Source organism: Crassostrea angulata, chromosome 10 (genome assembly GCF_025612915.1).
Source record: "Crassostrea angulata isolate pt1a10 chromosome 10, ASM2561291v2, whole genome shotgun sequence".
Lineage (NCBI taxonomy): Eukaryota > Metazoa > Mollusca > Bivalvia > Ostreida > Ostreidae > Magallana > Magallana angulata.
The window spans coordinates 11275095-11302500 of NC_069120.1; the positions used below are offsets into that span (position 1 = coordinate 11275095).

The 27406-nt window shown below is 36.0% G+C and overlaps 1 protein-coding gene across 7 annotated transcripts in view; it reads left to right on the forward strand.

Annotated features, from left to right (window-relative positions):
• Positions 1 to 6055: 6055 nt before the first annotated feature.
• LOC128165648 (uncharacterized) overlaps positions 6056 to 27406 on the forward strand; it is a 62010-nt gene continuing 40659 nt past the window's right edge. For 2 of the 7 annotated variants that reach the window (XM_052830385.1, XM_052830381.1), the window contains exons 1-3: positions 6063 to 7132; positions 7632 to 7760; positions 18282 to 18448. In XM_052830385.1, the coding sequence (XP_052686345.1) occupies positions 7022 to 7132; positions 7632 to 7760; positions 18282 to 18448 (407 nt within the window). In that variant the 5' untranslated portion in view covers positions 6063 to 7021. Of the gene's footprint in view, positions 7133 to 7631; positions 7761 to 18281; positions 18449 to 27406 lie in introns of all 7 variants that reach the window. The other 5 variants (XM_052830383.1, XM_052830382.1, XM_052830380.1 and 2 more) reach the window with 5 other exon arrangements.

The window sequence follows — 27406 nt, forward strand, 5'->3', positions numbered from 1 at the left end:
TACAATATTTCGCATTTACAAAATACTTATGGTGAAATATTTTTTTTGGGGGGGGGGGGCTAGACTTGATAACTTAGGATCGAGGGTATTGGTACCGTATGTTTGATACGAAAGAAAATATGTCACAGAACATCCTCAATGAGTCACTAAAAATAGACAGGGGTCATTTGCAATGATTTACTTCCCACCCGGCAACTTTGCACTCATATTAACAACAATTTTCGTTTTTAGGCCTCTAACAGTATCCGAACCAAACCGGAACCTTCTGCACTACAGGGGCTCAATATTTTTATGTTATCATCTGAAAGCTCTTCAAATACGAGCGCCCATAGATGGAACAGATGGTACTACAAGTTGAAAACTTAATGTCATTTCATCAAATTAAATTTCAATTGGTTCGACAAAAATAAACACCGGTAACGATTCTATATATTGTATAATCAATTGTTTCGCGGAAAGGACTTGAACAGGCCGAAGCATCGCTTTCCTTTTGCAGAGAATATGAACCACTGGCGTGCAATGACTTAGCTATCTATGTAACAGCTGTATTTCTGAAGAGGAACCCGTCCTTAAAACACATCAATGCGTTCACGTGGTTTCTAAATGAAACTCCAAGTACATATGAGGAGTATGAGTACTAACTATAGATAATGGTGCAAAATATTGCTTGGCGGTTCGACTGCGGCTAAGACGAGGTCAACTTATGTAAAACAGACGCTCTATTATCATCGTATCTTATTCCGGTCCGCGGACAGTAGAAACAATCACTAGAACTGTATGCATGGACTTGAACCAACAACCACACAGACAGTACAAACCACCACTAGAACTGTATGCATGGACTTAAACCAGCAACCACACAGACAGTAAAACCCACCACTCGAACTGTATGCATGGACTTGAACCAGCAACCACACAGACAGTAGAAACCACCACTAGAACTGTATGCATGGACTTGAACCAACAACCACGCCGACAGTAGAAACCACCACTCGAACTGTATGCATGGACTTGAACCAGCAACCACACAGACAGTAGAAACCACCACTCGAACTGTATGCATGGACTTGAACCAACAACCACACCGACAGTAGAAACCACCACTCGAACTGTATGCATGGACTTGAACCAACAACCACGCCGACAGTAGAAACCACCACTCGAACTGTATGCATGGACTTGAACCAGCAACCACACAGACAGTAGAAGACATCACGAGAACTGTATGCATGGACTTGAACCAACAACCACACAGACAGTAGAAACCACCACTCGAACTGTATGCATGGATTTGAACCATCAACCACACAGACAGTAGAAACCATCACTAGAACTGCATGCATGGACTTGAACCATCAACCACACAGACAGTAGAAACCATCACTAGAACTGCATGCATGGACTTGAACCAGCAACCACACAGACAGTACAAACCACCGCTAGAACTGTATGCATGGACTTGAACAAGCAACCACACAGACAGTAGAAACCATCACTAGAGCCGCATGCATGGACTTGAACCAGCAACCACGCAGACAGTAGAAACCACCGCTAGAACTGCATGCATGGACTTGAACCAGCAACCACACAGACAGTAGAAACCATCACTAGAACTGCATGCATGGATTTGAACCAGCAGTCACACATACAGTACAAACCACCGCTAGAACTGTATGCATGGACTTGAACAAGCAACCACACAGACAGTAGAAACCATCACTAGAACCGCATGCATGGACTTGAACCAGCAACCACGCAGACAGTAGAAACCACCGCTAGAACTGCATGCATGGACTTAAACCATCAACCACACAGACAGTAGAAACCTCCACTCGAACTGTATGCATGGACTTTAACCATCATCCACACAGACAGTAGAAACCACCGCTAGAACTGTATGCATGAACTTGAACCATCAACCACACAGACAGTAGAAACCACCGCTAGAACTGTATGCATGGACTTAAACCATCAACCACACATACAGTAGAAACCGCCGCTAGAACTGTATGCATGGACTTGAACCAGCAACCACACAGACAGTACAAACCACCGCTAGAACTGTATGCATGGACTTGAACAAGCAACCACACAGACAGTAGAAACCATCACTAGAGCCGCATGCATGGACTTGAACCAGCAACCACGCAGACAGTAGAAACCACCGCTAGAACTGCATGCATGGACTTGAACCAGCAACCACACAGACAGTAGAAACCATCACTAGAACTGCATGCATGGATTTGAACCAGCAGTCACACATACAGTACAAACCACCGCTAGAACTGTATGCATGGACTTGAACAAGCAACCACACAGACAGTAGAAACCATCACTAGAACCGCATGCATGGACTTGAACCAGCAACCACGCAGACAGTAGAAACCACCGCTAGAACTGCATGCATGGACTTAAACCAGCAACCACACAGACAGTAGAAACCTCCACTCGAACTGTATGCAAGGACTTGAACCACCATCCACACAGACAGTAGAAACCACCGCTAGAACTGTATGCATGGACTTGAACCAGCAACCACACAGACAGTACAAACCACCGCTATAACTGTATGCATGGACTTGAACAAGCAACCACACAGACAGTAGAAACCATCACTAGAGCCGCATGCATGGACTTGAACCAGCAACCACGCAGACAGTAGAAACCACCGCTAGAACTGCATGCATGGACTTGAACCAGCAACCACACAGACAGTAGAAACCATCACTAGAACTGCATGTATGGATTTGAACCAGCAGTCACACATACAGTACAAACCACCGCTAGAACTGTATGCATGGACTTGAACAAGCAACCACACAGACAGTAGAAACCATCACTAGAACTGCATGCATGGACTTGAACCAGCAACCACGCAGACAGTAGAAACCACCGCTAGAACTGCATGCATGGACTTAAACCAGCAACCACACAGACAGTAGAAACCTCCACTCGAACTGTATGCAAGGACTTGAACCACCATCCACACAGACAGTAGAAACCACCGCTAGAACTGCATGCATGGACTTAAACCATCAACTACACAGACAGTAAAACCCACCACTCGAACTGTATGCATGGACTTTAACCATCATCCACACAGACAGTAGAAACCACCGCTAGAACTGTATGCATGAACTTGAACCATCATCCACACAGACAGTAGAAACCACCGCTAGAACTGTATGCATGAACTTGAACCATCAACCACACAGACAGTAGAAACCACCGCTAGAACTGTATGCATGGACTTGAACCATCAACCACACATACAGTAGAAACCACCGCTAGAACTGTATGCATGTACTTGAACCAGCAACCACACAGACGGTAGAAACCACCGCTAGAACTGTATGCATGTACTTGAACCAGCAACCACACAGACGGTAGAAACCACCGCTAGAACTGTATGCATGTACTTGAACCAGCAACCACACAGACGGTAGAAACCACCGCTAGAACTGTATGCATGAACTTGAACCATCAACCACACAGACAGTAGAAACCACCGCTAGAACTGTATGCATGGACTTGAACCATCAACCACACATACAGTAGAAACCACCGCTAGAACTGTATGCATGTACTTGAACCAGCAACCACACATACAGTAGAAACCACCGCTAGAACTGTATGCATGTACTTGAACCAGCAACCACACAGACGGTAGAACTGTGCATAGATAGAAAGATTTATTTGGTGTCATTGACTTGAACCAGCAACCACACAGACTATTATGACACTAGTCTGATGATCGTATACATTTCTCTATTGTTTTAGTTGTCTTACTGTAGGAGTCAGCCTTAATTTTTCAGAGCAAGAAAGGCTGCTTTTATTTGATACTGATCTAGAAAGAGTTGTTGCCGTCATCCAAGCAGAATCTGCAATAAAACGACATTCAAATAGAATTCCACTCCTACAGCTGTACTGGAAAGTAGCATGCACCAAGATCACATGTACTGGTGGTCAGCATCAGGTCATTTAGAAGTTATATTTTTACTAACTATACGGAGAGACATGCACGAAATCTGAAGCAAGCACAGCGTTTTTTTAGTGTAAGGCTAAGATTTATAAACATACCTGAGAAAATACAAAACAAGAGAAAGTCTATCAAGTTGCTGTAGTAGAAACAACTCTCTGACAAAAAAGAATACGACCTCGTAGTAAAGTAAGTTTTAACTTTTAACTAACTTAAGGATGTTCTACATTTTAGTTCCTTCTCTGCGGTGGCGATTTTCTTTACACGATAGGCAAGAAAATTTCCATTAAAGTAGAAATAGTCCGTTGTAAGGACCACTAAAACTGTATGCATGGACTTGAACCAACAACCACAAAGACGATAGTAATCATTACAAGAACGGTATTCATGGATTTGATCCAGCAACCACACAGACGATAACAGACAACACTTCACGCTAATTGATGACTGTTTACATTTCTTTATGGGGGGGGGGGTAATCTTACTGTGGGAGTCGGAATTCATTTTTCAGATCACGAAAGGCTGCATTTTTCACCGTCGTCAGTTCGACAGAACCTGCAATAAAAACGGACGTTCAAATAGAATTGTAACTCCTGCAGCTGTACAGGGAAGTAAAAGGCACCGTGGGCACATATACTGGTGATCAGCATCAGGTCTATTATATGTAACAGAGTTTGCATTTTTTCCATAACTACACGAAAAGACACGTACAAAGTCCTTAACAGCCACTACCATGACTACATGAAGACTGCTGTTTTTCTTTTCAACGTTAGGTTCAGGTTTATAAACATACTTGAGAAAACACAAAACAATAGATAATCTGTCAAGTTACTAAAGTAGGAACAATAAGATGTAAAAAGGAATGCGGCCTCATAGAAAAGTAAGTTTGAACTTTTAAAAAGTTTAATTCTAACAAACTTTAAAGGATGTTCGACACTTTGGTTTCTTTTATTCTGCGGTGGTGATCTTCTTAATACAAGAGGTAAGAAACCTTAATCAACCAAAGTTTCACACATTTAATGTTAATGATTAACAGATATAGTCCATGGCATGAGGCCCCACTTCAAAAGATCACGAAAATTTGCCAAGTACACGGTAGAACCTCAGTAGTTATCAACCTGTCGCCTAACAGAACACAAGGCGACCGTACAGGCCCCGGACTAGAGAAGATATCTAAAACAAACATTAAAACAATTCAATATTTCGTAGAAAATAATTCTTCAGATCAATATTTTCATGGGATGATGATGCTATATAAAAGATGGCAAATCGAAATACACTGTACATTTATGAGCTGTGTTTAAAATTTAAGAGCGTCGATCAGACTTAAACATTATTTAGCTCACCTGTACTCTATAGGCCACCAGTTGATTATTTAGCTCACCTGTACTCTATAGGCCACCAGTTTATATTTTTCTTCAAAACAAAACCTCTTCCTGTCGGTATAAAATATCAATCAAGTAACCAATCAAAACTCGACCGGATACGTGTAGTCAATCAACGAATATGTTTAAGTTGTCACCACAAATGAAGACTTTGCAGTCTTTTCAGAATTGTGTGTACCAATTTCAAGTTAATTCATGCAATTAAAAGTAGATATATTCAATATTGAAAACTTTACCACATGGAATGCCTACTTAATGAACATTTTACTTATTATATTTTATCAGTCAATAAAGTATGTCATTAATGTTGTATATATCAAATTTCTATATATTATAGTTTGAATTATCTTCAGATCAACTACTTAGTTTATAGGACGATCCCCCAAAAATAGCGACTCTTTTTTGTTATAATTAAATTTTTGTTTTGTCTTATTTGCAAAAGCAATTTTCCTTCATCTGGAACCATCGTATAGAAATTAGAATGTCTATATTGATATGCATATATTCACACTAAACGTTTATTGTGTTAATTTTTGGTACGTTTTTTGGTCGTTTAGATGACTGCCTGAAGCAAAATACGAAAAAGTGTCTAACTACACGTGTTGTGCAAAAAATAGCCCCAAATATACCCAAGAGCCACAACCGACGTGGCTTGGTACACGTCACTTGACGTCTTCAGCAGTTGCCGTAGACCAGTTTAATGTCAAACTGTGTTGACTCAGGTGTGGCGAAATTCGATGTAACGATTCGGTTTTACAGCCATGATCAGGGTTATCCCTTATGTCGCTCTCGAGCCTTTGGCTCATCCATAATCTATGCGCTCTGCGGTATCAGGTAATGTACCCAAGGTATCATTGCGACACGTGTTAGGTATGTCGTCTGCTATCAGACGCCCGAGCACCGAGTAGTCGCGCTTGAGGTACAGATGCTGGAACTATTGACTATTCATGCAACAGTAGACGTTACAATGCAATATGTGGCGATAGAAAAAAATCGAACAAGTCCGATTGATGCTCTGTTGTCATGGCTTCACAATTCCATCTACCATATTATCATATTAAATGCAGATAAAATTTTCATGAAGAGCCGAGTCACATGACAGTGCAGTAGAGCAATATTTGCGAACATGAAAAAATGGTCGAAAAGGATGCACAATTTGTAACAAGTGGTTCGAAGGTCCTCCACGTAGATAGGAAGCATCGGCATTATTTTTTGCGCAGGAAATCGAATTCTGATTCAAGAATAGTGTTAGTTAGCTATTGATCCGCAAAGTCCGTGGTATGCTGCATTCAACAAGCACACATTACTCGATATTGACGCACAAAACGTCATGCAAACTGTTGGAATTTGTGTTTTCGGAGTATTTAGACGATTTCACAGTGGTCCCAGAAAATATTCTAGTTCAAGGAATCCCAGTTTTAATTGACAGCAGTTTCCCGTAAGTTTAGCATCGTGTTCTTGTGGTGGACTTGTGATGCTGTAATGTAACTCCCTGCTCAGCGTGATAATTGTAGTTGTACAAAGAGAAATTAAAAGCTGATGATTATGTCCTTTTATGCGAAATTATTAAAGTCATCGTATAAAACCAAGGAAGAATTCTTCGGCTTTGATCAGGATTTATGTCAGGTATGGAATATAACATCCCTGTGAAAGAGTCATGGGGAAGAAAATACAGTGTCTCGGCCGGTATGTTATGGACTGCCAAACTCTTGGCAAGGGTAGCTTTGCGCGGGTAGAGCTAGCAACTCATGGGGTCACAGGATGCAAGGTGCGTGTTTCTATATCTTTCCTTATTTTTTTTTAAATAAAAAATTGAATGAATTAATTAGAAAACATATAATACATGTTAGGGTATGCCATATCAACTGTTCATATACATACTTTTACATGTAAAATGTATTGACGTGGAATCATAACCAAACGCCACTTCGTACACACTGAACGCACCCCACCGGTATTTTGAAATCTTTACCAATTTTATATCACGAGAAAACCACGCGAATCATTGTGAATATCAGGAAAGATTCGTGAGAAAATATAATGAAACTTCACTCACATTAAAGCCTCTGCAATTCTTGATTAAATCGACCACGCCTTGCCATAAATATGACGTAACAGCACACCTAAAATTTCCAGCCATGGACAAATATTTGTCCACAACATTCGTTTTTTCAAAGAACGTCTGTATCAGGTAAAACTGTAAAATTATCGCTGCACATGCATCTAACCATGTTTGAATGAAACCATTGTGTTCTTTTATTTCATAGGTTGCAATTAAGATAGTTGATACCCGTAAGATCAAAGATGAATATTGTCGGCAGAATCTGCACAGGGAGGCCAGGATTTTGGCCCAGCTTCGCCACCCAAATATCGTCAGGCTGTATGAGACTTTGAAGGTAAGAAGGCAGAGGCCACTGGTAGTAAATATTTGATTTTTCTTTCGTTGAACAAGATCTTTGGTGTGAAGGATTTAATTACTGTGGCATGCAAACACTGCAATTGATTCATGTCCACCTGGTCAGAGGAAATCTTCCAGTAAGATATGGACTGTCAATCAAGTAATAGAAAGGAAAAAAAAACAATAATAGGTGTTCGTGTGGAAATCTTGTTATTATGAGACTAAAAAAGATTTGCTTTTATTAATGTCTTGAACTTTAACATAAAAAACTACTCACTTTATGAGGAGTAAAAAAATGCTATATTCTCCCCATGATGGAGATACATAAAGTTTTCCACAAAGTTTAAATGTTCAAACTCAGAAATGTCACATCGTATGACAATCTTTACAGAAATTGGATTATATTTTGTTGTTGCAAAGAAAAACTCATTTCAATCTCTTTCCCTGTTCATAAGTGTTCACACCTAAGAGGAAATGGAAATGCGTAAGAATAAAAACTAAGCAAAAGGTTTCAGATGCTGAAATGTCATGGAAAAATTAGGTGGGCCATTAATAAAACATGATAGAATGTGACACATGGCTGGAAAAAGTAAATGCAAGTCACAATTTAAAACCCAGAAAATGTCCATGGTGTGGGCTTATTTTGAATGACAATCAATACTTAGTTACTGGCTCTGTTTTGGGAGCAGAATTGAGGCTGATGACCTGGGATGAATAGCATTTGGTGGAGATTAATACATCAGCCCTGGCAGTGATAACCAGTTTTAGAGAAAACATAAACTGGAACCACCACACTATTTGATTAGGTACAGTTTAAAAAAGGTTGAGTTCTCTCTGTATGAAATTCACAATGAATGAAAACTCCCAACAAAATGAAGTTGCAGGGTTTTGGAGGAAACAACAATGACAGGTGAACCAGTTTACCAGTCATTAACATAAAATCCTGGAGATCATATTTTTGATATGAATCAAGATGAAACTGATGGTCAGAAAAATACTGGTATAGGTACTCTGTATTACATGCAGTTATAGTATAAACTGTATTGTTCAACATTTGAATTACATCCTTGTAGTTGTAGAACAAATCCATGTTGAATTATTGCTTGTAATATATTCAAAGTACTATTATAACAACCATGAGTCACTGAAGCTTGAAGTATAAAGAGCTTACTAATAGAAGAATTATTAGTAGAAAAGGCCAATTGTATAAATTACTGTACACCAAATTTTATTTGGTGCAGACTTTGTCCTAGGATTTACTCGTTATTAACTGGTACATGATAATTTACATTCCAAGAACATTCAGAATATTTCAAACAGTTAATGTTTGGAATATAAAAATTGGTTTACACTAAGTATCGTGCAGAATGATTTGAGGGACCCATGCATGTATTGAGCTCAAGAATTGTAAATGGGCTTCTGCCTTTGCTGTCAAATCTTAAGAGGTTATGTTTGGAATACATGTACATCTACAATTTTTACAAAGTATTGATACCATTTTATTACAAACCGGTAGTATCAAGTTACATGTTGCTTAGATTTGTTTAGACTTTACAGGAGAGACTAAGCAGACTCTGCAAAAAGATCATGGTGTGTTGCTCACTGATAAGGTGATCAGGTAGAGAAACCGGGTTAATTTGAGTGAAAGTACTGCTGGTATTGCTGTTTTATTTGAAGTTCATGATGTTACTGTAACTCAGCATCAAGCCTGTAAGTAAGCTAATTAGTGCACTGGTTCAAGTAGTCGCAGGAACAAAATGAATTCTCCAGGTTTCTTAATGCTGCATTAAAAGGTTAAGCGGATTTGAAATAGAAACAAGAGAAGCTTGACATTAAGCTTATGGGTTTATTATGATGGGATAAGCATAAATTGTATAGTGGAGCATTTTGGACAGTAAGCCTGTTAGCTGAGCATTGATTTTACTGAGAGGTTGACTTGCATGACCATTGCACACCAAGTTGTTTCTGTTTTTATTGATTTCCTCCTTCATATTGGGCTAGCAGACATCACAGCCAGGGACTGTGTGTACCAAGAAAGTGTCAGTCTATCATGTGATTGCGGAAAAGTAGGATAGCTCAAATTACACTATCCTCGGTTGCTTTTATCATTGAATGGTTTATCACTAAAAAAATTTTTTTTTGCAAGAATCTCAATAGAAGTGTAAAAAAGGTAAAAAGTTATCATTGTGTAGTGTTGCAATGTTGTTCAATGTTTTTTGTTGGCTCAATTTAATTGTAAATAGAAGTTGGGTATAATAGGTTTGAATTAATCATTTGGACTTTTATGGTACATCAATTTGAATTGGAAACATGAATTATTAATAGAGCAAGCTGTAGCTGATGTGTTGGCTGGTTTACTAAAAGTGCTTCCTGCAGGATTTGAACCAATAATCCTCTGCTTCATTCAATGACCATGTCATAAACATGTAATTTTACTCTGCCTTATAAAGGCTCAATTGACTGGCGCTGAATATGAGCATCTGTCAAAGTGGAAAAGAATTGATTGGAATCTGATGAAGATGATTAGGAAAACAAGTCATTATGATTATTACATCATTTTCTCTGCTTTATTTGCATGTATTCAGTTGAGCTAATCCCTTTAATGTCCACAGTGCAGCAGGCTTTGTAATTTCCCTGATTGAGTCGATGGTGGTAGGAAGATAGACAATGCTGATAATGTTGTGTAAGTGACATCAAACCCACCACTGATCAGGGGGGATATTGTTTGCAGCAGACACAAATTAAGTCCAATTGTGATCAGATGACATTCATCTGTCCTTTTCGTGTGTGTGACTGATGAAGTTTGCCAGCCCCCTTGGACGGCTTAACTCCCTTTGCTTCGGTTCTGGTCTTGATAATCAGGGACTGCATTCATTTGAATGTGTTGTTTGGTGCAAGCAGGACAATTTGCAGCAATATTGCTAATTGTTGGAGTGGCCCTCCAGGAATACCTGACCTTTGATGCTGAAGCATTGAAGTACATCAATATTATCCCATCTTATGCATCCTCTCTATTGTATACGGCTGTCTGCCGGCAGCCATTGTCAACATATATTTTAAAGTTATGTCACAGCATTATCATGGAGCTTTCTATCACACTCCTTCTATCTCTTTCTGTGCATTGTTTGCAAATTCCCAATTTTCATCTATAACTAATTATCTTTTCTGTGAACATTTTGTGATGTAACCAAATATAGCTTCCCCTATGTTTGATGAGTTGCATCACTTCTTGCATCTCAAGGGGAAGTTGGAACCCATTAATGGTCAATGCCCTGTTAGTCCTATGTGGCAAAGTTGAAAATATCGTAGGGCTTTGTTGTCACTTTTGTTACCAGGAAAAGCGTTGCATATGAATTTTAACACATTTTTTTTTATCTCTTTCTCTTTATATGCAGACTTCAGTATTTGTTGCCAGAATTATGTAGAAACATTGACTTGGAGTTTCTGGACATTTCTCTGGGCTCTGTTTTTATGGTCTTTCAAATCAGTACAGCCATCAATTATTGAGAACAAGCTACCTCTGCCTTTCCCTTTAGTGTTGTAAACATGATGTATTTTGTTAGATACCCATATCATAACCTTAATCAGGCATCAATTTTTTATGGCAAACATGCCAGTTTTATAAGCCAACTGGCATGAAAGGTGGACCTCTGAATTCAGCGACCACTATTGTTGTTAGGTGTGCTTTGACTTGCAAACTCCAAAGCAATGGAAAACAATAAGTTGTAAGGGATAATATTCTTGTATTTACTTAGACCCAGAAGAGTAAATGCTACTATGATTGAATCGATTCCAGAATGATATGCATTTGATATGATAGTTACTTTGCTGGTCTCATCAAGGTAAATCAAACAGATCTATCAGAGTGTTTGAACAGGAGTCTGGATGGTCTTCAACCTACAATAGAAACCATACTCACTCTAAAATGGTATTCATGGTTTAATGAAAAATTAGATGAGAATATACTAGGTGCTAAGTAGATGTAAAATTCTATCTAATATTTATATAGTTCTCCCACAGAGGCATCCATTTAGTAAAAGTCATTTTATGAATCATGCCTGCTTGCCTATTTAGTAATCATGAGATAATGAACCTGTAAGTCATGTGACAAAAAGGGATGAGGTTATCAAGCAATCAAAGCGAGAGAGAGAAAACCAAGGCAATAAGGGACTCAGACCCCCATAGTTCTCAGAAACATCACATGAACCAGTAATTCAATGGAGGAAGACATTTTTAAGGAATTTTGTTAATTTTTCAGCTACAGACAGGTTGTTTTTGTAGATAATCTTTTGACATGCCTTGTAAAGATGAAAATTCCTTACCATTAAATACATGAACTAATTGTTCAATATTTCAGAAGAAAGTACTGTTCATTGAAGTTTTGATCTCACAGTAAAGAGAAACTCAGATATCATAAATGATTAAGTAATAATTATTTTACCAGGATCTGCTGATTTTTCATTGAAATATTTATAAATATGATTAAAATAACTCTTCACTTAAAATTGTCTTGAGTCCCTCAACTTACAAGTCTTGAAGAAATGATTATATTCATTCAATATTGTTTAAGTTTTGCCTAAATTTTTTACCATGAACATAGTGCATTTAAAACCAATATGTTTCCAAATAGACAGTAATCATGTCACCATCGCTACCTTTAACTGACCACAATCTGTATCATATTTACCGAGATAGTAGTTTCTTACTCAACTATGAATAAAGAGAATAAAATGTTGGGGTATTCAAAGTAATATGATGTACCAGTATATTTCCAAAACAATAACACTGACTCATACACAAATTTATTTACCAATACGAAATTCAAGAACCTGGTGGATTTTCCACCTATCGTAGTAATCTGGCCACATTTTTTCCGAGCCGAATTTTAGCAAAGGCAAACAATGATCAAGGTTAATTATCTATTATGAAGTGATATAAGCAACCTAAAGAGATATCTTCTTTCTACACTGAAATGTTCAACTGTGTACTGCCTTGCACTAAACAATCATCGAATCATGTCTGGCCCTGGTTTTCTGTCAGGGAACACCTTTATTGTGAAATTTCAGTCAAGTGTCTTTAAGGTTTTTTCATACTCCATTGACGTTGTTAGGCTAACGGTTAAGTGTCACCCTTTTTTTCTTATTTTCACAAAAAGATTGAAATCTTGTAATTTTTGTTCTTTCTGCCAGACTGAGTCGTCTAACTACATCTTTTGAAAATCCTGGTTACACTGGAACCAGAGAGCTTATAAGATTTGTTCTTGCATGCCCACGTGTTGTGACCTAACTGTAGATTATTGACTCATAGGTAATTTAGGAATTTCATCTTCATTTTTCATATTTAATAAAATATGTTCTCTTACAAACTTCAAAAATTGATAATTTCAATGAATTTGAAAAGAAAATAACCTTTTATCTCTTTGAATTTTCGTGCCACTACCCTTGGTACATATTGAATGGGTGTTTACATTTATATTCTACTAAAGAGAAAAACTGCACAGGTTTACTAAAGATTAATTATTAAAAAAAATACATGGTTTTGATCATGATTTCTTTACTTTGAATAGCTGCTGCAATCTATTTAATATATGTACATTTTAATGAAGCACACTCATCTCTTTTGCTGTGCTGTAACCTTGAACTAATGATATATTGAGAGTTGTGTAACCTTTGACCCTCAAATTCATAATCATTGTTTGTGACAAATGGTTTTTTTCATCAGTATTTAATTGATTTTGATAAAATTGGAACAAAATCAGGAACAGAGAATTAAATGAGCTTTGTAAATTTTGTCTTCAAAATGAAAACAGTATAACTCTTCTTGGGGTTAATTTTTCTTTTATCGAAAAAGACAAACTGATGGGTGCTATCAATGGGTTGTACCTGAACTGCTTTGCTTCATTGCAGGAACATGATATCCCATATTACTTCATTCCAGTCCTTCCATGAAGTTAGAAATTTTTTTTTAGAATATAAATTGGAAATCAGCCACTGCTTTAAATGTTGATTTTCTGATATATGATATTGTAATCCATATTCTTTATTTGAAAGATCTATGTCTGTGCAAAGCCGCTATAGATTTCTCATATTTTGCTCATTAAATGATGATAGAAGAGAGGCAAAATGCCTGATTTTTAATTGTTATTGGTACCACACTCGATTGAGTTCATATCAAACCCTGGAAACATCCTATGTATTCTCAAAGGATATGCTACAAGAAGTTAGATTTTCAATTATAATGGAAAATTTATTGATTTGCCTCATTGTAGGTTTTGCTAAAGAGAACAAAAAATTGCTTTCTGTTTGAAGGTATGTTGTAGGCAATATCATGCGCAGAACTTATTTATTGGGCCTCAGCAGAAAAGCAAGTTTCCCATCATGCAATATTTATCAAATCAGATTCACATACAATGCTGCAGTATCTGTCAGTTAAAGGTCTCTCATTCACAAGGCTTTAGCAAGGCAGGGCCCCTGGAGACCGTTGATGCCGGGGAAGATCAAACACTCCCAGAGACTTCAGTTAACATTTGTCTGTCAGGCAATGGGATTTTTCCGTTTGAAATTTCATGCTAATATCTCATTGTTCTGTTGTGCTTTACTTGACAGTCTTTATTGTATGCATCTTTGATTTGTAGAGGCCAAATGCCTTTATTTTGATTGTTTTTTTTAAATTAGACTAAAATATATGCGAGTTTTAAGAGGTAAAAGGTCATGGTCATGAGGCAAAATCACATTGATTTGAAAATCTAGGTACAAAGATGCTAGTGATTTCTTATAGTCTTCAAGTCTTTCTCCTCCTCATGATGGCATGACAAAAAATTGTTGCAATTGTAAGGATTTGCTGGCCTGCATTTTTCTTCAAGGGAGGCGTTTTCCTTTATAGGCTCATAGAAATCAACTCCCTTCTCAAGTCTCACATCTATTTGTGCTTTCAGTTTTTGTTAGAATTGCTTAAGAATTGCCTTGTTGGCATACATTGTGACCAAGTGTATTGGATAAACTGCTACAATGGTGTCTGAGGGGGGACATAATTGACACACAAAGTGACAATTGAATAAGCTCGGGATTAGGTCTTGTTAGTAATAGCTGGGTACACTGTTTCATGCCGTCACAATGCCAGGCTTCTCTACCTGATGTTGACACAATTAAAAGATCAAAGTATACCCTCACGCTCTTTTATAACCCTAAACCTAATATTCTCCGTTTTTTCTCTTTTTTGCAAATGAAAGCGTTAGTTCTTGGTGTTATTTCTAAGCGATTTAACACCAGCCGTACTGCCCTCTTCGTCTGTCTGTCTACTCATATTGTAATTTTTTTCCTCACTCCTCATTTTCAGACCCACAAAAATTGAAATGAAAAGCAACTCAAGAAAAGATTTAATAGCTTTAAAAAGTTTTACCCAAACATAATACTGCATTGTTTGTCAAGATTTGTAAATTGACTTTTTTGTGTTGCTGGAATATTTACCTATATGGGAGTCATATTACAGCCACTAGACTATTAGTGAACAATTAATTCTTCATAAGGCTGCCTTGCATGCCTGGGTCTGTACTCAGATTTGGAAAGGTTCCACCAAGTTTTTCTTCATTATATGTCTGAAGTTACTTTCATCTAGAGGGATGTTCCCACTTGTTGTGGGAAGGCTTTACCATACTTTTACCCCTTCTTGTCAAATTGCCCCAAAGTCAAGTGCCCCCTATTACACTAGTGGACCATGGAATGAGATGGCAGGAAAATCCCTCTGTTTTTTTTTTCTTGGATTTGACTTGCTATTTACCTGGTTATTTTACCAGAATTAAGAATTTGAGGGTATTATTCAAACCAAATGCTTTCACAAATATACGAAGTGTAAAAATATTTGTGCTAATGTATTATTTACCTATAATACCTATTTTAATAAAGAATATGAACTTTTCATGCATAGATCTCTAGAAAAACAAGCAATAATGCCTTTGTAATTACCTATCAATTGTTGAACACCTTTTCACTGATTATAAGACCCTCTGATAAACATGTATCGATAACACTTTGAACATTTTACCAAGTAAATGTCTATTGTAATTCTCCATTTCAGGTACACAAATATACCGTGTTTAAGGGACATTTTTCATCCTTATTTTTGTGGTCAATTAAAAAAACATAATTCCGACCATCATGCTTCATATGTTGTGTATGAAAGACAGGGCAATGCCTCTATACAGGCTTAATGTCAGTTATCTAAATTGATACCTTGTAAAGGTGTAATTTAAAAATCTGATGTTATCTTTTACTTTTTGTCAAATAGATGATAACGCTGGAATATTTATGTCTGAACACCTGTATTTCATCGAATTTTGAGAATATGCTTTATTATTTCTGATATCCCATTTCGTTTTCATAGTCCTCCTAAAGTTTGGATTCTAGAGTGCTTTGCTTGTTCATTATTGTCTTACCTGAAAGAAAACTAATTAAAGGCCATGGAGCTTTGAATAGTGTACTTGTGGTGATGCAATGTTGTATTTGCTCTCCTACCCTGGTCCCTGTTGTATTTCACTTGCTGTCGTTACAGTTTGCATTAACGGTGTATGACATAATGTCAGACTTTTTATGAATTGCTTTTCATGGTGGCAATTTACCCATAAATATTGACAGTACTGGTAGACACACTGGCAATATTATTTTATTGGCACCATTTAAAGGGAGTAGGGGACTGGATTGTTACAATAGAAAGTGTTTCAGATCTGTAACCTTTTCACTGAGTTTTAAATGCAATGTAGTAGAGTCGATCAAAAAAGGAGACTGCTGAGTTTGTGTAAGAAATGTTTAAGATAAATAATTTAATCAGAAAAAAGTCGGCACCTGTCCTGTTCTGCTGTCTGTGGCTGGGAGGAAGCTGTGCTTTATGGGAGATCTGTCTCACTGTGACATCACCGTCAGTATTCTGCAGAGAATGTCTTTAATCCAATAAAACAGCTTCTTTTGGGTTTGGCGTGATTCAACCCCCTCCTCCTTCTCATAATCAGCAGAAAAAACCATTAGTGTCAAATCGGCCCTCAATATTTTTTTTAATCTGTGAAAAACTATCCTCTGCACTGTCTTAGCTAATCAATATTGTTAATTAATTTTGTAAAATTGCTGAATTTCTCACACGTTTATATCAAATTATAGAACAAGATTGATGCAATTTCCTTTTTAAATTTAAAGGTCTAGCTTGCTAGCACAATTTTCTTTTTTTGTCTGTTCTTTTTGTTGAGAATGCTTGTCAAAAATCATACCATTATGTTGAGTATAGCAATCAAAATTTGTTGTATTCTAAAAAATATTTGAAAGATCACCGTTAAAAATTTTATAGTTATCAAAGTGTTAAAATACCGGTAGTGCTTGTCAACAGAAATAAGCATATCTTTGCGAAATATTTTGTATGTTGGTTCATGACCATTCCAGCAGTATTGGTTCCTATAATTTTCAATGTAATCAAATTGAAACTGGCACTTTGTCACCAGCAAAATTCAAGGAAAAGAAGATACTTAAATTGTAAAGATACTTCTTATATTTAATTGTGTTATGTTCCCCAAGACACAATTTTTTTAATGGGTAAGTTAATTTATATACATTGAAGGATATCAATTATAGTATTTTGTAATAAAGGTATTTTGTTCCTGGTTAGGTCTAAGTTATAGGGTCAAGCAGAATATGGCCAGATGAAAGACATTCTCTCCTTTTGATACATGTAAGATGGAGAAGTGAGGCTACTGAGGTCAAATGTAAATGATTTTCCATAATGAAGATATATAATCTTCATCAAAAGACTTCAGAGACTTGCTATCTTGGTCCACAAGTGCAGCTGATTTGGTGAACATTGCAAACAGCACACAAAGCAGGGGGATGGAAATTGAATTCGGGATAAGATGACTGCACTGAGGAGTGATCTATGTGTGTAAAACATGGTGGATGGCAACATAAATTGGCATGAAGATAAACAGAGCTTTTGACCTCAAATTTTGAATTATGGGGCAAAGAAAATCTCCTCTTCTGATAGTTCCAGTAAGGAATTTCATATACCCAAGAGGATACAGCTAATTTTCAACATAGGAATATGTAAACAGTTTTAGCAGATGGGCATATTTTCATCAATGCAAGCTATGCATACACATGAATATTAAATGAAATTTGCAATCTATGAAATGTATGATAATGGCATTCAATTCACACGTGAGAGCAATTTCATTACTGAAATTATCTATTCTCCATTCAATATCAGCATAGAAGGAATTCAAGTTTTATTAATATCGTAACATTTGTTTCAAATTCATACTTGTTTAATATTAAAATGATTAATGCAAAACAATTTTAATAAAATTTTGAAACACTGAAAATTGAATTTTGCTAGTTTGTGTATAATACATGTATTCAACTGTTCATAGTGTAAGGAAATGATGAAATTTCTGGTAGTTGTTTCTTAATAATTTTATTCTACTAATAAAAAGTCTAGCATGATCCGCGATCACATATCTACCCTCGTTTCTCCGTCTTTTTTGCAGGCCACCACCCTGTACTGTCTGGTCCTGGAGTGTGCTCTGGGTGGAGACTTGATGACGTTTATCAGGACACAAAAACAGTTCTGTTTGCCGGAGGAGAGGGCCCGAGACTTCTTCAGACAACTTGTATCTGCCGTGCATTATCTCCATGAGAGAGGGGTAGCTCACAGGTAAACCGTCAAAGCATCCTTCTAGTAAATAGGATGAGGAGCTAAATATTATAGGAGTCTTTTTCTGCCAATGATGGTTTATTTCATGAAAAGTGATCAAATCTCAAAAAAAAAAATGTTCAAAGATTCAATTATTGAAAAGAAGTTAAAATCAAGGATGGGGGTAAAAGCAATAGGTTTTGGGTCCCCCTCCTCTCCTGAAAAGTTTATTTCAATTCATACTGAATGCAATAGTTCACCAGTAAAGCAAGATGAAGGGTATTTCTCTGTGCATACATGCAGAATAGTTAATTAGGCAGATATGCAAGTTATGCCTTCCAATGGCTTGCCTTAAGCAGACTTATGGTGATCTGAAGGACTGTGATGTTTACATTGTTTTATTTATGTAAATTTGATGTGTGGATTAGACAAGATTGATAAGAGATAAGGATTAAATCACTGACAGGTGTGATGTGAATTTATCTAAGGGGGACCACTCCAGTCTTAGGGGTCAGTACAGTAATTTGTTGTTAAGCAGTGAGGACAGAGATCTGGCTAATTAAAGTGGATTGTGGAATGTGGGGAGCATCATAATGAGGGTCAGAAATTTCTCTTGACCAAAGACAGGCTAATATAAAATCTAGTTCAAGATAGCTCAGATTTTACAGTAATAAAAAAAAATTCTGGGAGTTTAAATCTTTTTTACCATAATTTTATTTTCAAGAGAAGTTGAATAAAGTCAGTAAAATTTTTATTATGAAGTATGGTAGAAAATATCAAAGTGGATAGCAAACTCCACATCCACTCGCCCCCTTTCACACACATAAACAAAATAAATATAATATTTAACTACCGGTAGCAATGGAATATCTGATCCCACATTTCCAATAGAATGACATACAGTAGAAGATGACAAAAACAGCTGGAGTAATGAGCTGTCCTGTCCCCCTGTGTCAGAATTGCTGTCCATTCAGAGTCCTCATCAAGCTGAGGGTAGGCAGCTGCAAGAAAACGTCTAAGGCTGGAGGCAATGCCAGGAATAACAGTGTCATACTCTCGAAACTTCTACTTCTAGCTTCGGAGCTGTAATGGCAACTTTCAATCGAATGATTTTTTTTTGGTGTGTGTGAGTTGGTTTTGTTTTCATTTACATAGTGCTCTGTGTATCATGGAGTGAAAGAGACAAATGAATGATCTGTTGGAAAGAAGGACAATTTAATTAGTCTCTCTCCTTACAGCACAGGGCTTCCCCCTATCCCTCTGTCTGATCAAAGACTTATTATCAGAGGAAGGACTACAATCTATAAGACCCTGATTGTGTAAGGGAAGCTGATAAGTTAAAATTTCTGATGGCTGATTTCATCATTAATTTAAAGACTTCTTAAACAGATTAATCAAGCTTGTGGTTGGTGCAGCTGGGAACCTGAATGGAAGAGGGCGATTCATCTCTTCTCCTGTTATGTCAATACATAAGCCGCCACAGTTAATTAATAGGTATCATAAAAAAATACACCTCCTGCTCCCGTTTTGCGTCACTTTTAGTGATAACCATATATACGAGGTCCTTCCAAAACAAGATATTTAGTTTTATATTTTGTGCTCTGTTCTTATCCCCCAGTTAATTCAATTTTATGAGACTACCACTCGTGAGATCAATATTTATTGATTTGCATTGTTCTAATGGCTCGAAAACAATGTTTTTTCTTGGAGCATCCCTTTGAAAAAAAAACTTTGCCATGATAGAAAAAATATTCTGTGTAAATATCTTTTTTTCTCCCAATTCTAAAAACTAATTATAACTAATTGTGATTCGGATGGATGAAGAAAATCATGTAATTGACATCCATGAATTCTCAGGGGGATGGTACTCTAAAGTCTGTTGACTTCATATTCCTAATGATGAATACCTCAGAACATCACTATAGAAACAGGCAGCCTCTGTCATCATCAACAAATATAATGGAATTGTAGACAAATTCCAATGTGTCCCTTAAGTCCTACATAAAACAACTAATGTCATCTAGAAAATGCCGTAGGATACTTCATACAGGCCGCGTTCAGGGGTTAAAACTGAAGTTTTCTCAGACCCCTGAATTAACCCTGATGGTTTATTAAACAACTATTAATTAGAAGTACTTATTTACATATGTATTTTATGACTAGAGTGTTAATTAATGGTCCTATCAGTTGTGGGAATAATAACATACGTTATTCTCTTCTCTTGACCAGTCGCATAAAACATGAGGCCGTGTTGGTTATTAGTGACATGAGAATCATAATCGGGCTTGGAGAAGATCATTTGCATGCCTTGTCATAACTAACCTGTGATGTATGATGTTAAGGTCCTTGTAATGTGTACCTGTAATACATCATACTTATTTATAGACAGGACAAATTTCGAGTCCCTATTATATTATCTTTTAGTATATCATGACTAGTGCCCTCTGATGAGTCGGATGAGGGCTTGCAATGTAATCTTGCTTCAGCACTAGATATCGGTTATTTCTACCACCCAGGTATACCTTTGAAATTTAAATATACAATATAAGTGGAAAGAATCTCAAATTCCTACCAAGCCAAACATTAGTAATTAAGTAGATTATCGCTTCATGATAATCTATGGCAACTTTTAGGGTGGCCAAACACATTGACCCGAAGATTGCGTACATCGGGTCCTGCCCCTCTCCGATTTCAGGAGGAGTTTATTGGCACTGAAGAGAGTATTGTATTTGTTTAGTAGTATATAATATGTAAGTAGACACAGAGTGTGTAAGCCATTTAAAGTTTGACTCTCGTCAACCTTGTTTGCATGTTTTAATTATTTAGGACAGCCATCGACTCCACTCACTGGGCACCAGAAATCTATCACCGTCATGCTTGGGGGGATAGAAAACAATATGTTAATTACAATTTTGATTATTTATCCTTCTTGCGAGACTGGGCTGTCTAATAAACATCTTATATAAGGAAAAATAAAAATTCTTTCTAATAACCAACAGAGTCACTGAATTGTCGGACTACTGCTTTTTCGTGTGTGTTTTTATGTTTTCAAATGATAAATGGTGTTTTGTATGTGTTGAATGTCGAATCATCAGGTATTTTATTTTAGTTTCTCTCCATTTCCCTCGAATTTGTCTGACAAGAAGATTTATGGGAACACTTACCTAATGTATATAAGTCTATTTGTCCTTTGATTACAGTGATATAAAATTTGACAATTAATTAGAAGTGGTTTGTTCAGTCAATGCCTTCTAAATCACCCAGTCATGCACTGTCTGAAGCATTAGTACCCACTGACTTCCACCAGAGGAGATGACTACAGTTAACCACTTAATTAATGAACATCAAGAATACACTGTTCCCATGTGAAATTCATTGAGAAGAAGAGAAAAAGGTACTCTGTAGGTTATTCACATACAGACAAGCAGACAAACTCTTCACACAGTAGTCTGCCAATAGAAAGAGAGCAAGAACTTATATTTTCTAAGTACAGTTAATTGATTTGGAGAGAGAGAGAGAGAGAGAGAGAGAGAGAGAGAGAGAGAGAGAGAGAGAGTTCGTTCTATAAACCAGTACCAGAGCTGATAGTTTTTTTATCATATACATACCTCATATTTCAAAGAAGGACATAAAAAACATGAGAACAGGTACATTTCAGATTGCATGCAGTAAAACTATTTTTACTCGCTGGGCAAATAGCAGGTGCATACAGGTGTATTGTTATATGTAGTGTGTGCAAGTACAAATAAATATCTAGGTGTAATTATACGTGACATAAGTCTTAATATTAAAAGATATCTTGCATCTTATGAGATAGAGAAAAAAAAATACTTCGGTGTATGTATATAAGAAATGTGTATGAACTAAAATTACTTTGATGTTAATGTTTCAACTTTTGCACAAGGAACTTCAAAAGAGTCAAGATTTTGCGTCTGATTCATCATAAGTTGTTTGATATGGTTAATTCTATGTTGACATTGTTTTTCGACAGTCCATGTAAGCATTTATAATTTTCAAGGATTCATTGTTAATGCAGTAATAAGATAAATAAGACATATTATGCAAAAATTGAAATGTGAGAAGAAGTAAAAAACAGTGGAATAAATGATAACACCAATTCCGAAAAATGATTTCATATATGTTTATTTTAATTATCATAAAAATGTCCTTGCACATTGCAATAAATTTTATATCTTTCATACTCCTTTTATTAGAAATCTGTCAATTTTCCCAAAGAAGTTTTGGCCAGTTCATGTAACTTTAAGCACAAATTTTGCTCAATACACTCTGAAGTCAAGAGATCTAAAGGTTTTATGTTGTACACCATGAATAGGAACATGTTTTACGCACTATTATTAATTTTGAACTTGAGGTTTGGAAACCAAGCTCTATCTACAAGGAAAAGTGATTCTTTTGAAAAGCCAAACATTTGGCAAATTCTTGGTGGTGATACCACATGAAGAGCTAGATGTTTAGTCACTGCTGGTTGTACAAATTAAGCCCAGGGAAGCACTGCCTTGTATTTGTCAGGGTCTGTCAAAAGATGTAGGCAGCTCGTCTCAAGAGGGGGAAGTGTGGATTCTAGCTGGAGACACACAGGTTTATTAGCTGAAACCACAGGGTATAAACTGACAATTCTGGTGTGATTTATTTTTATCTACATTATGGGAATGTAAACACAAATCAGAGGTGGAAGGGATTGGTCAATATTTTGCATTGCACATGTGTTAAGATAGTAGGTGTTTATAAGGTCAAGGTCATATACATGTACTACAGTTTCATACAAAAAAGAACTGCATAGGTCATGGTGGATTTCTTTATTTTTCCCAAGAAAAGATTGGGAAACATTTTTTTATCTGCCTCACTATATTTCTCTGTTTGTCTGTCTGTCTGTAACTGAAATCTTGGCCAGAACTTTCGAAGTTTACAAGATAAGACTTTACATATTATTATCAAGTTTGAAGGTCAATGTCAGATATCAAAGTCAGGTCAAGGTCATTACTTAAGGTCAGAGGTCAAAATTGTTTTATATAACTTTGTTTTTTTTCAGGAACATTCTATATCATATCTAAAATGACCATCTAAATGAAGATTACATAGTAGTATATGTATTTTGATGCTCAAATGTTTGGTTACACGCAACAGGTGGTATTTAAAAAGCTTACTGCATTCAAAATGTTTTAAGTTTACTATTTTTACATATCTATATATTAAAAGGTTTAACTCCATTTATCAAAGTGCTAGACTCATTAAATATGATATATTGGAACATCTGATGTAATGTGATGGCGAGATACTTTTTATCCGTTGGTGAATCACTGTTTAGAGGTACACATTGAAGGTGGCAGAGCTTTGAAATTAATACAGGTATATATGTACAATCATTCTTTTAAGTAAGACATTTGTTAAACGACACTGCCTTAAATGACAACATAAGACCATTTATCTACACCCATTTCAACTACAATGAAGGCGAATGTGGAGAGAGCTGACTATAAGTCTTAATAATTGAAAAGAAGCCATTTATATCAGCATTGCCCTATTACTTATGGTTCATAGATAACAGAGTGTAATGCTGGGACCTACAGTGTAAAGTCGCTGTGCCATTCTGCCTAGACAAGATCATCTAATTAATAAACAAGCTTCAGGATACTCCCTTGTCATCCAGAAATGTACACCCAAAGCCCACGTCTGGACGTCCATGTTACCTGATGCAGGTGATCACTAGTGGTCGCTTTGATTGATAATTTTTAATGGCTGAAATCAAGAGAAAATTGTCACTGGGGATGTTAATCATTTTGTTCAAAATATACATTAATGTTCCTGTTTGCGTTTTTTACTTTCCATTGAAGTTTGTTCTTGTGAATAAATGTTAAGATTTGCTATTCCTGGACAGAAAGTACAAAATATTGGTCAACTGTTTTTGTCATGGTCAGATTGCAATACTTTTTCGGCTATATTCGATTTGGTGCATAATCCAATTTTCAAGGATTCCACCATTAGTTTTTTGTAGGTTCATGGGGATGTAATTTTGTGGATTTTTCGGCATTATTAGATAATTTAGTTCTTGTCGTAACATGCTTTTAGTTAAACAAATTCATATATATCAAATTTATATATACAAGTTAAACATATCTTTCTTATGTGACGATCTGACACACATGCATAGGTGGATTAATTCACTTGAATTTACATTTAGATTTTATATAAATAGATTTAAAAACCTGCGCCTTATTATTTAGAATTAGTCGTAGAAAATTAAACTATTAGGAATGAATTTGGTTTCAACCTAACATTATGTTATATGAGTATAACATAACTTGGGATAGTTTAGCTTTTCTTTTTATATACTGCTAAGCAGTTTATAGGTAGTAAACTGCCCGTAGTTATGTAATATCATATAACTTAGGTTACTATTAAATTCATTCCTTAATGAATACAAGTAATAATTTGTTAAGGTGTATTTGCTTGAATAAATCCATAAGGAACAATAGATTCATGAGCGAGTCTGGGTTAAAAAAAATTACCAATGAAATCCAGGAAATTAATTCAGCGTGATTTTATTTAGTTTCACAATAATTAATGTATAATTTTTTCCCTTAATACAATGAAAATAAAACGGTGACTAAAATCTGCCAAATTTTAATATGTTAATGAAAATGTAAAAATCTACATCTCTGTTGTTTTAACTATATAATATAGAATTCCATTGTCCATAGCTTATACACAGACATTGACTCATGATATCAGAATAATGCTCTTTATATAATTCTCTAAACAAGCTTACATAGAGCTACAAATCAAGTGGATTTTTCTAAATTATCTTACCTAAACAGAGTGGCTATATAGGTAAAATGTTTTTACTGGTTATTAGAATTTATCTGAGGTCAAAATGTAAATATTTATGCAACTCATAATTAAAGCCTGGGCTTTGCTTGAATAAATCCATAAGGAACAATTAATTTTCAGTGTTATCAGGTTTTACCGCTGACTGTTGTGTTATCTATTTTAGATGTGTCTAGATAAAGGCTAATAGTTGAAAGTTAAGGTTCGAAGAATTAAAACAAGAACATTTAAAAGTGCTAGACCTGACTATAAATACTCTCATAAATAGAAGACAGCAATATTTAGGTGTGAAAAACTAAAGCTCTAATGTTTTGGCACAAGAACAACTTGTGTTGCAAAATCAATATTGTAATTTTTCATAGATAACATTTTCTCTGGAAAGTTTAGTGGACAGTTTTCTAGAACTCTTACTTCCACTGATGATAACTGATTCAAATTCTGTTTTTGAAGAGAATTGCAAATTTGAATGAAAGGAATTATTTAAGCAAAGACATCTTGAAAGTGAATCGTCTATAGCAAGTATATTTTATGGTACATATATAATCACAGGACTTTAAAGGTTGGACTCTATCTAGAAGCATTAAATAATTTAGCAAACATTTCTAAGTAATGGTTATTCATTAAGTTTAAAAATGAACTGTTATACCGGTAATAAAAAACAAAAAAAATCCACTACCATTTAAAACCAACAATCCCCTCAATTTTTTTAGCAGATGGAACCTCCAAAATCTGTACTTGGTTGCACATTTCTAAAATCTACTGAAATGACCTTGAGAAACAGGTCAAGGTTTCCTTTTTCACAGAATATTTAACATATTAGTAATAAATAGGGATAACATTGGCATAGGTAGGTAAAAAAAGACCATTAATCAGCCATATCAGTATCGTTGTTGAGCAATTCAATGAAGTCTCTACAAAAATTACAGTACTAAATTATTAGGGATCTCTTTGAGATCATTGGAGATATAGATGTGTTGTTGTGTAATGATCATGGAGGTTGCATATCATTGGATGACATGTCTGGAGAAGAATTCCATTTATGTAGGACTGAATCATGGAAGTTTCTGCTTATGCAGGTGTTTCAGAATACACAGCCTTCCCAGTGTATCAGTTTGCTTCCTCGGAGACTTTAAATCGTCCTAATCAGTCGATTGATCATTCAGTAAAATAAAATTTGTCAATGAAAACCTATTAGATTTTCTACCTGTTTTCATGGTGATTTAAAGCAAGTTGGTCAATTTGAAAAGCCCAGAATGTTATGAATGATAGATAAATGGCTTTATCTTGTGCTACTATCTAGAAATACATTCTTGATAAAGTCATCAATACCAAGAGGTTGACAAAGTGTTAGACGAAGGTTTGCATTGCGTTTGACATATTAACTTCTGCTGAACCATTACGGAGATGAATATCAATGTGATTTTGTTCTGATAAGAAACTGTACTCCACAAGTTTACACAATTCGCTACTGTTATAATTAAGCGATGTAGGATCTTTTGTAGAAATTTTGCTAGTTTTTAATCGACCAATGATTATGTCTGTTAAATCGATACTCTCTGTAATAATTGCCAATCTCGGCTAAATAGAAACCCGAGAGGGAAGGTTAATGGTGAGGTCATTGAAGGATTGCCATCAGAACAGTGAAGTTTATATGGAAAAAGAGAATGTCATAAATTTAGCATTGAGATACCATCAAACAAATGAAGACTATGTACCTATGTCTATTCTCCTGTACAACAATCATATCAAATCAGCCACCCGAGTGGTTTCCGCTCGTAAAACTTTAAAACAAAATCTACTTCACTTCAATTCTTCAGGAGTTCGATACAAAAGATAGGCGTTTATATTGGTGTGAAAATGCTTCAATGCTTATCTTGCCAAGGGTATATTTTGTATACAGCCATATATTCAATCTATCTCAAACTTTGTGGGGTCTGCTTTGACACTGAGTCATCCATTTGATATTTAAAATTTTTTTAAGATGACAAATATTTTGGGGGAGAATTTCTGGGTCACATTGGTGTCATTAAAGGTCCCACTGCTCTCTCCTTCTGACACACATGTAGGTAAAGATATATAATTAATTACATTTGTGAATGATCAAGTATCTGCATTGTCACTTTGCATTGGGAT